The sequence below is a fragment of the Carex rostrata genome, chromosome 13 (genome assembly GCF_964058835.1).
Source record: "Carex rostrata chromosome 13, lpCarRost1.2, whole genome shotgun sequence".
In the NCBI taxonomy this organism is placed as follows: Eukaryota; Viridiplantae; Streptophyta; class Magnoliopsida; order Poales; family Cyperaceae; genus Carex; species Carex rostrata.
Window position 1 is genome coordinate 10,268,907 of NC_135930.1, and position 13,003 is coordinate 10,281,909.

The 13,003-nt window shown below is 33.9% G+C and overlaps 2 protein-coding genes across 4 annotated transcripts; one reads left to right on the forward strand and one right to left on the reverse strand.

Annotated features, from left to right (window-relative positions):
• The first annotated feature begins 4 nt into the window (after positions 1-4).
• Positions 5-4,473, forward strand: LOC144564553 (snurportin-1 protein). Of its 2 annotated transcripts, XR_013514646.1 has the most exons (8): positions 5-406; positions 1,097-1,283; positions 1,864-2,114; positions 2,477-2,591; positions 2,825-2,917; positions 3,247-3,390; positions 3,724-3,909; positions 4,221-4,473. XR_013514646.1 is itself a non-coding variant. In XM_078314152.1 (7 exons), exons 1-7 carry the CDS (start codon positions 54-56, stop codon positions 3,841-3,843), a joined length of 1,263 nt encoding a protein of 420 aa, XP_078170278.1. In that variant the 5' UTR covers positions 5-53; the 3' UTR covers positions 3,844-4,236. The 2 variants fall into 2 exon arrangements, 1 of the variants encoding a protein (XP_078170278.1); XM_078314152.1 differs by having other exon boundaries at positions 3,724-4,236.
• A 242-nt stretch (positions 4,474-4,715) lies between these two features.
• LOC144564569 (replication protein A 70 kDa DNA-binding subunit D-like) lies at positions 4,716-7,766 on the reverse strand. 2 transcript variants are annotated; one of them, XM_078314169.1, is made up of 10 exons: positions 7,691-7,766; positions 7,273-7,436; positions 6,892-7,162; positions 6,706-6,802; positions 6,462-6,583; positions 6,294-6,381; positions 6,005-6,128; positions 5,731-5,894; positions 5,340-5,642; positions 4,716-4,897 (listed from the first exon to the last, which is right to left on the reverse strand). In XM_078314169.1, exons 2-9 carry the CDS (start codon positions 7,426-7,428, stop codon positions 5,378-5,380), a joined length of 1,287 nt encoding a protein of 428 aa, XP_078170295.1. In that variant the 5' UTR covers positions 7,429-7,436; positions 7,691-7,766; the 3' UTR covers positions 4,716-4,897; positions 5,340-5,377. The 2 variants fall into 2 exon arrangements, with proteins under 2 accessions (XP_078170295.1, XP_078170296.1); XM_078314170.1 differs by lacking the exons at positions 4,716-4,897; positions 5,340-5,642 and having other exon boundaries at positions 5,738-5,917.
• Positions 7,767-13,003: the final 5,237 nt, after the last annotated feature.

A 13,003-nucleotide genomic window follows, 5' to 3' on the forward strand; every position in this document is an offset into this window, starting at 1 on the left:
GGGACATAATTCTGTGATTGTTTCAGCCCAGAGAGATAGCTCTCCCCGCTCAAATGGCGCCGCCACCAGATCACCGCCGTCCAATCAAGCGCGTGGCTATCTCCGATCAACAGAGGCGGCGCGAGCTGGCGCTCCGTGTCCAGGCCGACCGCCGCTCCGATGCACAGAACCGCGCGAGGCAGCTCGCCTCCTCTGTTCTCTCCCTCGGACCTGTAACTGAAGTGGAGCCCGAACTCGAACAGGAGCAGGAGATGTCCAACGCGTCTGGTCAGTCAGCGGGTCGAACGGAGTTGGACCCGGTTCGTGCAGCTAATTTAAGAGGGCCAGAGGCGAGGAGATGGTTCGCTACGCAGCTTATGCTTCCCGAATGGATGGTTGATGTCCCTCCTTTGCTTGATAGTGATTGGTATCGTCTGATATTTACTTAATTATCTATTTTCTTGGTATAATTTGTTAAAAATATGTTGAAAGTCCTTTTTATCTGAAATAACTAGACTGAATTGTATTTTGAAACTTAAAATTGTTAAGTCATTTCAGTAAATTGTTAATACTTACGCACTTTGAGAAGGTTTTTGATGAAATAGGTTGCCTACAGAATGACCTTGTGCAAATTCCTAAAGTGTTGCTTTCCGAGATAAAAGTTGGATAATGTTTAAAAGTGTTGTTTTTTTTGAGTTATCGTTGAATCTATCATCAATCGGACTTTGCTTAGTTTACATTTTGTGGTATAGAGCTATCAGCATGTTACTTCGTTACTGAAACTTGTATTTAAATTGATATAATGTTGAGTTTCTTTAAGGCATCATTAATTTCTGAAAAATATAGATTGTATAATAACAGTTCCTAGTATGCACTCCAAAAAAGGATATAATGCTGAGTCCTAGTATGCACTCCAAAAAAGTAAAAACAAAAAAAGAAACAGAAAATTACCACCAATTATATAGAGCATAGATGATATCTTCCGAGGTCCTCCTACATCAATTTTTTAAAACGATGATAAAGCATAATCCATCTATTTATCCTTGGGATCGGAGTGAATTTCATGTGAATTTAAAACGATGATAAAGCATAATCCATCTATTTAACTCTTGATTAGGTATGTGTTCTCAAGACCATCTGGCAAAAGGTGTTTTGTTGTTTCTTCGAATGGTACAACTGTTAGCAGGCTTCGTAATGGTTCTATACTTCACCGATTCCCTTCTAGTTTGCCTAATGGGGCTAGAACAAAAGATGTTTCAGGGCCTTCGAGCTCTTACTCCATTCTTGACTGCATATTTCATGAGGTGAAGTTATGTTTCATTTTTGTTTGACCTGATTTTAACCCTCTTGGAATTGTGATGTTTCCAGGAAGCACTTTTACATTTCTAAAGGTTCACAAAAAGGCTGCTACTTGATATCAAATTTGCAAAGTAGCCCATATAATGAAACATTTTACAATTTTCTATAGGACTGGCTTTTGTAAGTTTATTTAGCATGGTTAGCATGGGTGCTGCTCTGAAAATGTTTTGGTTTCTATTTACTCTTTATCTTCATGTTGGGTTTTCTACTGGCTTGGGATACTAGTTGATTATTTTTTTGTGGTTAATTTGAATTTGTTTCTCAGCTTCTCCTGAATTGTGAATTAAAGTACTTAGGTGTTTGCTTCATGATGAAGTTCTTCTATGTTAGGTTTATCTATATAAGGTGCACTTAGATGGTTGAGTTGTAAATGTTGAAATTTATCCTACCATATATCCATTTCATGCAAGAAATTGCTCTTTACATGTTGTTATGCATAAGATGTTTATTAACTTTCTAAGATATGTATCCTAAATTACCATTTTCTGCAATTTTTATACTTCTTTTTGTTTGACTATTTTTCAGGCTGATGAGACATACTATGTGATTGACATGGTTTGTTGGAGAGGGTACTCTTTGTATGATTGCACAGCAGAGTTTAGGTTCTTTTGGCTCAATTCCAAGCTCAGTGAAACGGGTGCGTCTGACCCACCATCTCAGTACCATCGGTACAGATTCAATGTTGTACAGATATATGAGTGTAACTTAATCGGTCTCCAAGCTGCTTATTCGGGACAAGTATCATATGTCAAAGATGGGTTATTGTTTTATAACAAGTGAGATGCCCCTTTGTTCTTGTTCATCCTTTTTTTCATGTGTTACTGCACCTTAGAGATTTGTGCTGGTACTAATGTGCATTTCTTAGCCATTTTGTCTACTGTCACATTACTTGCTTATCTGAGGTTATAGCTTAGAAGTTTTTTACTAGCTTCTGAGTTCAGTGAAACTTGCACAAGTTAGTAACACCACCAGTATAGATGCAATTTGTGTTCGTACCAGAATGCTTTTTTTTTATTCTGGTGGTTACTGCAAATTAAAGCACTCGTTGAGTTGTAAGAAAAATCTATGTTCGATGTAGTTTGTTTGGTAGTGGCTTGAAAGTTATCCTCACTTTATTTGTCGGTAATTTAATAATTAGGCATGCACATTACCAAGCTGGAAACACACCTCTAGCATTAGTATGGAAAGATAATGTTTGTAGCCAGTATGTTCTTGATACAGACAACCAAGGGAAAATTCCATCTCAGCAGCAGGTACTTCATGTTTTGCTATTTTACTCATCTTTCTAGTGGGAATTATGTTCATTTTGATACATAGATTAATGTACTGACTATATGACCGTATGGTTGATATTTCCCCCTATTAGAGAAAAACCACATTAATTCTTTTGTGCATATTTATAAACTCCAATTAAACACCGAAGTAATAACAACTGAAATTTTTTATCTATGGTGCTCATTTGCTAATGTGGAGCGAAATAAACCAGGTTGTGTTGGAGTTGCAAAATGATGGGAGTTTGACTACTTCTGATGACCCTCCTGTTGCACTTGGTTGCTTAAGTAGAGACATGATTGCTCAGGTCATCTTTTAGTTACTAAAGTAAATAATTTTTATTTTTAAGCAATAGTTAGATGGGGATAAAGAACAGAACCAATGACTAAATAATGTACAGTACTTTGGGCAGCTGATGCTATAATAGGACAAATTTGTGATACCTAACCAGACGGCTTGGTATCATCTTCAAAGCTTCTATACATGCACATATCAGTTAGTTATACTATGTAAACCCTAAAAAATGGTGACATTTTAGTATAACTAACATCAGTTTATAGCTACTTAAACAATTATATTATAGTATCAATTTGCAAGTATGCAACCTGAATTGTATCGGTGTATCCATTTGTTCAGTCTGGTTTGCGGGTCGGAAATCTTGTTCGGGTTGAAGTTAGAGATGACAGCTTGAAGCTAGTAGATGGAAAGCTAGACCTTGGTGAATTGCAATTGGTGGGGAAACCTAACCGCTCACGTGCTTTTGCAGATACCTACTCCAAAGTAAGGATCCTTCACAACCGCACCACTAGCAGTTTCAAAATTACATAACTACCAATTTTGTACAGTTGTTACTGTAACTATAGCATGCTGTGTCTCCCATTTTCTATTTTAGTTAGAACTTAAGGCCTTAAGCATTAATTTCTGACAAGCAGGATTGCACCACACCAGATGAAATTCTTTACTGTTGGTAGGGAATTATGGCATGGTACCATATCCAGCTCTATGGTCATGCACTACCCACTTCTTCTCTGTTCCTTTCCAAGTTCAGGACCAATTTGGTAGAAGATCAGAAATGAAAATATCCTAATTCAGTGTTTAATATCTATGACACAGGTATTGTTCCAGTATGCAGCTCGGCGTGCACCTCTCAGGATTGAGGATTTGGTGGCATCAATCCAGTCGAATCCTTCATCTGAGAACTCCCAAGCACCAGATGTTGAAATGGAAGGTTAAAAGTACCAATAACTTGTTGGATGTTTATGCCAATTAGAGCTGTGATCTCTCAAAGCAAGATGGCAGGTTCTTGAAACTTCACATGATGTACACGCTTTCATGTCCAGAACCTTGGAATTTTTATGGAACAGGCATTTATCCTTGAGATAGAGAAGTATCCGGTTAGGTCTTGAGAACCCCAACAAAGTGATACACTAAGTTGACATTTAAACAAGAAAATGATTCTAGATATCTATTTCTCTAGTATTAGAGATCAATATATTATTTGAATGATATTACCAGCTCGAATGTTATGGTAAAGGGCAAGCAAGAGAATCAGAAAAGATCTATTGAGGTTTGGAAGCACTTCATGCAACATTTTTATTTTCTTTTTCAAGGAATTTGCGCAAGGAGCATATTTTGAAAATACTCTTGGATGATACTTCAGAGAGGTCAGAGAAGGGGATAACGAGCATCTCAAATTAATTTATGCTTGACGTAATTATTAACGAGGATAGGTAAATTTGTGATGTCGTAGGTTGCATGGCAAGTTTTTATTGCAACACTAATGCAGTTGTGCGCAAAGATATATTTTGTATTTTCATGGGAGACTACCTGTAAGGCTTGTAGAGTTGTAGTACATGAGAATATGATGAAGTCAATGAGAACATTTACATCAGAAATTGCGACTGAAAAATGTCATTGATTTTGATACCCCCAATGCAAATTGTTACGATCAACTATAATACCAAAAGAAACAAGGCAATATGAAAATAGAAGACATAAAGTGCAAGGCAATAGGACAATATTAGCAAGATTTAATGTACAATATACTATAGCATGAAATATGCACATCACAGTAGCTACAAAACGGGGCAAAAGTTAATTCCAGGAAGCACAAGATATGCATTTGCTTTTACAAACATCTTTAGAAAGGGTTAAGAGCACAATTAACGGCAGGTCAGGCATGCATATTTACAACAAAATGCCTATTGTTTACAAAAAATGTACTGCTGGTCTGCTACAATTCAAATTCCCTCATCCTCTCAGAGCATCAAGGTAAAGTTTCATTAAGCTGCACAAATCACGAATTTAATATGTTTAGGTAGATCAGAAGTTTATCTTAAAAAGATAATAGAGAGTTCAAGTTTCTCCCAGGTCATTATATATTTTTACCTCATTCCACCAATAACATTTTAGTTGGAACTACGACATTAGCAAAATAGGTAGTTTGTACTAGTACATCCCCAAAATGCTGAGATCAGAATCTACCTTTCATATAAATAGGCAAAAGTTATGTCTCAACTTGTGTTTCAGAAAAAGAAAAATAGACTGAAAGATGATGCACTCCCTTGAGTTGGGAGTCAAATAATTTATCTCAGTTTAGATATGTTTTGTTGCAGGAATGTAACTGAAATACCAGCTATTTATTAGATATGCAAACTGAGAAGGTCGTCTATTGATATTAGTACAGGATCTATAAGCAAAAAATGTAATGCAAGTGACATGCTACCTACATGTTTTATGTCAGAAGCTGAGAAGGTTCATGTATCAGTCATGGTAGTCTAGGTGCAGGATCCGTCTGAAAAACATTAAATGTGCGGCGATTATATCTAATTGGATAGAGGCAGCATCGAACAATGAAAAATACAGTTTGATTGCGTAAATCTTGTATTTTATATGGCATAAATTGGTCTTCAGTGCTTTGTGCATGTAGCAGTTGTTGAGCGGTAGCGCCAAGCAGGTGCTCAGCATGCTTCCCGAGAATAACAAAATCAGCAGAGGCTGTAGAGTCTTTCACAGAAATACAAAGTCTTAGCCTGTAATTAACAAGCAAAATATTAGGAATTTTTTTTTCAAGCTAAATATAATTGAAAGTTGAAGGATCATATAGGAAATATATATAACCTTGGTACTGCCTGTGTTTCATTAATCTTAAGATAGCATTTGGGGCACATGTATCCATCTTGTACACACTTCAATCTTTTCTTATCTCTTGGGCAAGCCTTAAAGTACCAATCATGTTCTCCTAATACCTCATCCACTGTTGCAACACATTTATAGTCTCTATTCTGTTGAAATGGAAGAATAGCCACTAAAGTGATGATACATTACCAGTTTTGGCATATATATATGAATTGACCGCTGTTGTTGTACATGTACAATAAAAAAATGATATTACCTTTTCTCGTTCTAGATCTAGACTGAGTAAATAGTCCAGCTTAACAATATCCATATCAGTGCCATGGGAAGTGGGTGCCTTTTCTGATTTCTCTGCTATTTCAGGCTTCAACTTTGCAAAAATACTTCAAATTTGATTTTTGAAAATAAAAAATTTATCTGTTAGAACAAACACACAGTAGTGTGCAGCGATATTTGAATGATATTTGAAATGTAAGTTATGTACTGATCTGCGTTTGTAATCTGGTGCTACCTTGAAATAAAAGATTACAAAAGGAGATGGAGGTAACCTTTTCTCAAATTGCGCAATTTCTGGCATTGTGCGGTCTTGATATATACGTGTTGCAGTATATGTTTTAAGCCCCCAAATCCCTCGACCTATAATAGTGTATCTAAAATATTAGTGAGCTCATGTATAGTTCTTTGTTAAAATTTGTTGGATGAGCTTGAAGACTGACCAGAAAATAGTCGGAGGCGGAGCGAGCTAAACGCTACCACAGTTAGGTGAGATTTAATGGTAAGATTTTCTCTCAGCTCATTGATATCGTCTCCCCAAAGCGAAACTGGTACAATGGTATTTCTGCAAATACAGAGCATAAAGTGTATAAGCTGTGGTAATTGGTATTTAGGTCCCTTTGGTATACCTTTTTGGTGAGTCAATAAATGCAATTAAAACGAAAAATGATATCAATTTCTACAAACCTTTCATTTGCAATTTCTACTGTACGCACATAGGAAATTTTATTACCCTTCACAACTTCTCTGATTGAAGAAAGCCGATTGATTCGGCCAATTGCATCTGTTTGAATTTATTATTATTTGTCAGTCAAGACGAAAACCAAACTTTTGAGCTAATGTAGAAAAGAAAACTAATGAAGATAAAACTACCTACTATCGCGTTTTCACCAATTTGTTTTCCTAACTCTTCAAATCTGCAGAAGTTGAAGTATCTAAGTGGTATTTCTGGATATCTGTCAGAAGCAGGCTTAATAATCACTGCTCGGTTGAATCTAACTTGCCACTTATGGCTAACTATACCATACTTCTTTTTCGCCGGTATTACGCGAAACAGGTAAAACTCATAGACATTTCCTTCATGCATATTTGGAAGAATTACATGCGAATCATCAACAGTCATGGTGCCTTGAATTACAGTTCCCTGGAAAAATAGCACAATATCACTAAGGTGGCTAGTGGTGTGAAAAAATTGAGAGTTCAATTTAATAAAATAACCGTTGTTATTATGAAAAGTCGAAAACCACATTATACCTCGGCATCTATAAGCGAGAAATCTACATTAAAACTACTTCCAGTCAACGGGTTGCATGCATGCCAAATTTTTAGTAGCCTTGCCACTATTGTTGGTCGATCTAATTTGTTGGTCAGAAGTGATAATGGCACAATCTTGTTCTCTTGTTGAGCCATAAATTAATCTACAATGCGGTACGAAAAGAAGAAAAAAAAAACAGTTAATAGTATAAATTATGCAAAGTAAATTGAGGTTTATCTTATTGACTGGAAAAAAAAAAATCAGTGTAAATTGTTAGTATAAATAGGAAGAATGTTTATAAAACTCTGATGAATTTTGAATTTTTTAGTAAGAATTCCCAAAAAAATTGGAAAAATGTGTCAAGTTTACAATTGAACTGAAGACAGTTTAAATTACAGAAATTTCCTTAATTTATACCAGCTTAACTTACATTTCTTAACGAAACACTGAGCGGAAAGGGGAGAGATGAAAACAACAAGAGAAACTCTAGTTATCACTTAGCCAAGATATATTCTCTTTCCATTCATTAGTTGTAGGTTGAGTGTTGATGAACTGACAGGTGGAGCCATGCAGGCCACGTGGAAGCGCCTGACGTCGATTTGTGTTGCAAAATTTCTCTCAGCACTCGATCCATTTGACAGCGCATCAGAGGGTTTTCTAAAAAAACATAAATCTATCAATTCATCAGTTCCAACTTCCAAGAGGTCTCTGTAGTTGACAAGTTTTGGGTTTACGGGCACAGTACAATGGGTTGAGGAATATAATTTACATCATCATAATACATAAAAAAAAAAAATCAATATTTTTTTTGAGTGAGTCTATGGTACTATGCATATTACGATTTGGCACCGTGCTACGGCTCTATATTCTAGTTTTCAAATCTTAACGGTCAATCCGAACCGTTCATCTTGTTCTCCATATTAATATGTGTTTGGAGACCAAATTTTACATTTTTTGAAATTTTTTTACTATTTTTTGAAATTTATTGAAAATTACTGTTTTTGGATGGTCCAGAATTTTCAGATCAAGTGATTTTCAATAAATTTCAAAAAATAGTAAAAAAATTTCAAAAAATGTAAAATTTGGTCTCCAAACACATATTAATATGGAGAACAAGATGAACGGTTCGGATCGACCGTTAGGATTTGAAAACTCGAATATAGAGCCGTAGCATGGTGCCAAATCGTAATATGCATAGTACCATAGACTCACTCTCTTTTTTTTGTTAACTTTATATGTTGATATTCTGGCCTTCTAATTTTATTATTTAATAAAGTCAAAATTACATAGTTTTGGACATGGATGTATTTCTCTTAATGTAGAATGTTATCAATTTTTAATTACAGTGTTAAAGGGATGTTCAATAATAATGCAAATGGGCCTTTTTTAGGCCTATAAATGCCCCATGTTAAAAAGTCAGAATTAATTATTTCATCAAGATTACAAAATTAATTTGAGACACTGCGGAACTAAATTATCAGAAATTGGGTAACCCAACGAAACCGAATCGTCTGCCTCGGGGGCAGGAAATTCCTGCCCCCAGAGTCTCTGCGGGGTGGGACCGGTTACTGTTTAAGGGTTTAACTATTGTTACTGTTTTTAAATGGGCCCCACCCGCAGAGACTCTGGGGGCAGGAATTTCCTGCCCCCCGGGGGGCAGACGATTCGGTCTCGTAACCCAACAGCCCAACACCAAAACCATATTAAATTATTTTTTTCTGAGGAAAAAACCAATATATATATATATATATATATATGAGATAGGCTAATGTGCTTTCGGTAGCATATGAGTCGAAATACAAACGGTTCAAATTTGAAATTTCAAAATTCAAAAAGTCGATCTGAACCGTTCATCTTGTTCTCCATATTAATATGTGCTTGGAGACCAAATTTTATATTTTTCTGAATTTTTTTACTATTTATTAAGCCACTTGGAAAATTGCTGATCCAACGGTGGCTTAATAAAACAGTAAAATCGTTGGATTAGAGATTTTCAAAGTGGCTTAATAAATAGTAAACAAATTCAGAAAAATGTAAAATTTGGTCTCCAAGCACATATTAATATGGAGAACAAGATGAAAATTTCAGATCGACTTTTTGAATTTTAAAATTTCAAATTTGGACCGTGTGTATTTCGGTCCATATGCTACTGAAAGCACATTAGCCTATCTCTCTATATATATATATTGATAAAAAGGAAGATGCCCATTCTATTACTAGAATTGAGTTTTAAGTTACATTGAGTGCCCTACTATTGTCTCAGAAAAAAAAAAAAAAAAACCATTATTAACTGCAGCGTGTTTTTGTCGTAAGATCTTGTAGATTTCTTCGTTCAAAGAAACACTAGGCATTTGAAATATTTTTTTAAACTGAGCTATTTGATATATTTTTAATATTTTACTTTCTCATAGCACTTTCCCACCGTTATAAAGAGAAATAAGATTACTTTTTTTTTTTATTGGTATACCTTTTACTTTTTAGTTTACCATCGTGTGTATATAATATTTTTTGTTTAGATCTGGACTGTCCAATTAGAATCTGCACGATACTAAAGTGGCTCCGTGCATACCATCTCGGATCTTAATAGTTCGGATTCCAATCAGGTGATTCAAACAGAAATATTATGTTACCTCATAGGATATGAATTCCCATCATATGACTTTTTTCCTTGTAAATTTTTTATGGCATTGCAAACCTGTGCGGAACTAGAAAATTTAATCAAGAGAGCTGAAACTTAAAATATATAATTATTAATAGAGAAATTTAGATATATACCCATCAAAACTTCTTCAATTAGATATTTCCCCATCAAAACTTTAAAATTAGTTATTTCCCCATATAAACATAACTATATTATAAATATACCCATTACTCAATTAAATCAATTAAAAACACTGGTTAATAATAATAATAAAATAAAAAGACAATTATACCCCTTTTAATTAAATCACTGCTATGTCTCTCATCAAATATGACAGGTGGGACCCTTTTTGTATGTCTCAATTAAATCATTGTTATGGCTCTTCCTGAACTCGGAGTTAATGCACCCTCTTGAATTTGCTTGCTGGCTCATGGAACACCAGACTCCTGAATAAAGAGTCTCCTTCCTCCTTAGTCGCTAAAGGGAAAAAAAATGGAGATTTGCAAATAAGAATGAAAGGATAACAGCAGAGAAAATGGAAACAGGGAAATTGGGCTCCTTTGATTGATTCCTTGCAATTATTGAATGAGGAGGATGAGGAGAGCATTCTGGTACTGTTATGGCTACCAATTTGTCCTACGGTTGCAGGAATAAAGAGAACACCATAGTGCTTAGTTCTCGGGCTTCTCGGGTTAACTTGGTCAAACTGAGCAATTGAGAACATAATAGTTTAAATCACTTATACAGGGAGAATTGTGACACTCATACGAGACCATTTGAACGACCAATTTGGTACAAACGGTAGTAACAACTAAATACATTAAAAGAGTGCCCGAATAGATCACCATAAACAGAATGTACAATGTCAGACCACTACCCTGTCATATTTTCTTTTTCGAAACCTGATTATAGTAAAAGATATTTGGCATAATGATAGAGTCATAGAACCCAAATTCATTTGAAAAAAAAGCTTAATATAAGGATGACACTATTAAAAACCCAAACCAGTTGAAAGTTGAAAAGAAAGCTTCATATCAGGGTTTAAGGGCTGTATGTGTCAGTCAAAGCAGTATGCTAGAATATGTAATAAAGCTCAAGAACTACACAGATGACTTTTGAAGGATACATAGTACCACTTACCAGAATAATAACATAGATACTTTGTTCAAGTCAAAGTTTCTAGCGATCTTAATGTAATTTTTGTTCAATTTGGTACTTTTTTGACATTTGTCTCAAGTCTCAAGTCTCAACCTTGAACAATTTCAGTTCTGATATGATATATGGGTTGTCCCTGATACAATGCGAAGAGGGCAAAGAAGTTACGATTTGCCAGCCTGAGGTTGATGGGAGATTTGTTTTTATTTTTCATGTGTTTTATGTGGTAGTTTTGATTTTTTCATGATTTATCTAGAACTTCACAAATACCGTTTAAAAGGGCAGAGGCTTAATCTTCACCATTCTTTGTTTTCAAATGTAAGGGTATAATTGTCTTTTTATTTTTTTATTATTATTAACCAGTGTTTTTAATTGATTTAATTGAGTAATGGGTATATTTATAATATAGTTATATTTATATGGGGAAATAACTAATTTTAAAGTTTTGATGGGGAAATATCTAATTGATGAAGTTTTGATGGGTATATATCTAAATTTCTCTTATTAATATGTGGTTAGTGTTCTTTGAACTCAAGATCTTCTGAGTACAATATAAAATCTTAATCACTAAACTACAAGTACATATCTAACATATTATAAGGGGGCTGGACTATATAAATACTTCAAAAAATAAAAAAAAATTAATTAAATTTCAACATAGTAATTAAAAAGTTTTAATTGTGAGGATGCCTTAGCATCCTCTTGACATAGTGTGTATAGATCCGTCCCTAATTGCAAACTTCTTAAGTGGTGTTACTTTGCCTTAATTTTATATGTTTTTAACTGGAGGAGTCATATATAGTCAGAGAGAAGCATAGGCCTTCCACTTAATTTTTTTTCTAAATATATTTTTCTAAATATATTTTTATTTATATGAATATATTTAAGATTCAAAAAATTATTATAAAATTAAGCCTAATCCTAAAATTTTGCTCCAAAATATGTATCTATTTTTATGTTTTTCTTTAAAAAAATTATAAATTTATTTAATATTATAAATAATCCTAAATTGCATTCATTCTACTTAAATATTTTGATTCTGTATCTTATGCCCCTTACTTTTATAAAGTGTTCTGGTTTGAACTCGAGGAACAAGTAAAACCGTGTGAAACCTCAGATTCCATTATTTATGCTTCGTTTAATTAATTAATTTTTTTTATTTTTTTTTAATACCCGTTTAATTTATTTTTTAGTTGAAAGTTTCAAGCGTGGCCTCCAGCCTCCGCCATAAATTCTTCTGTGGCTTAGAGTAGTCCAAGTTCACCTATAAGTGAAAGCTATGCTTTATGTACCCAATTATGTACACCATATCTCATAGCCAACAGACTAGTCACCAATGTGAAGTGTCACAGCTTATATAAGAGAGAATTAAAATTTAAAACTCTTGATTATACATTACGGAACAAAATTGATTAAAAAAATGTTGTTCTTGATTATACATTAGGGAACTCAAGTTTACAATTATACATTAGGGGACAAAACTCTTGATTATACATTAGGGAACTCAAGTTTTCAGATATACAATTCCAACAAAAAAAATGTTTGTTTATACATTAGGGAACAAAATTGATTAAAAATGTGTATATGTACTTCAATAATCATATACAGTGATCTAAAAATCTCATATTTTCCTTTTAGCTTTTTATTTACTTAAACAAAGCAAACTTTTACATCTTACATATTATGGTAAAGACTTGTTGTTAGATATGGCAAAGTACTAACTATTATGAAGTATGTCATATACAATTAAAATCTAGTAAATATAAGAGTTGTATTAAATAAGTCAATTAATTTCTATAAAAAGTAATATATTCTTTCAACTTTTTGTGTTTATAATTTTTTTGTGTACCTCTATACAAGAAAAAACTGCAACTGATATTACTTGTATTTGTTTAAAATTTAATTAATAATAAGATCTGTTCATAATCATTATA

What these genes read in the sequence shown, in the direction of transcription:
- LOC144564553 (XM_078314152.1), top strand. Translation starts at nt 54, where the DNA reads ATGGCGCCGCCACCAGATCACCGCCGTCCAATCAAGCGCGTGGCTATC. An exon ending in CCTTTGCTTGATAGTGATTG is followed by an intron (nt 407 to 1,096) that starts GTATCGTCTGAT and finishes ACTCTTGATTAG; the next exon opens with GTATGTGTTCTCAAGACCAT. An exon ending in TTGACTGCATATTTCATGAG is followed by an intron (nt 1,284 to 1,863) that starts GTGAAGTTATGT and finishes ACTATTTTTCAG; the next exon opens with GCTGATGAGACATACTATGT.
- LOC144564569 (XM_078314169.1), bottom strand. Translation starts at nt 7,428, where the DNA reads ATGGCTCAACAAGAGAACAAGATTGTGCCATTATCACTTCTGACCAAC. An exon ending in CCGCCTCCGACTATTTTCTG is followed by an intron (nt 6,382 to 6,461) that starts GTCAGTCTTCAA and finishes ACACTATTATAG; the next exon opens with GTCGAGGGATTTGGGGGCTT. An exon ending in GAAACACAGGCAGTACCAAG is followed by an intron (nt 5,643 to 5,730) that starts GTTATATATATT and finishes TGTTAATTACAG; the next exon opens with GCTAAGACTTTGTATTTCTG.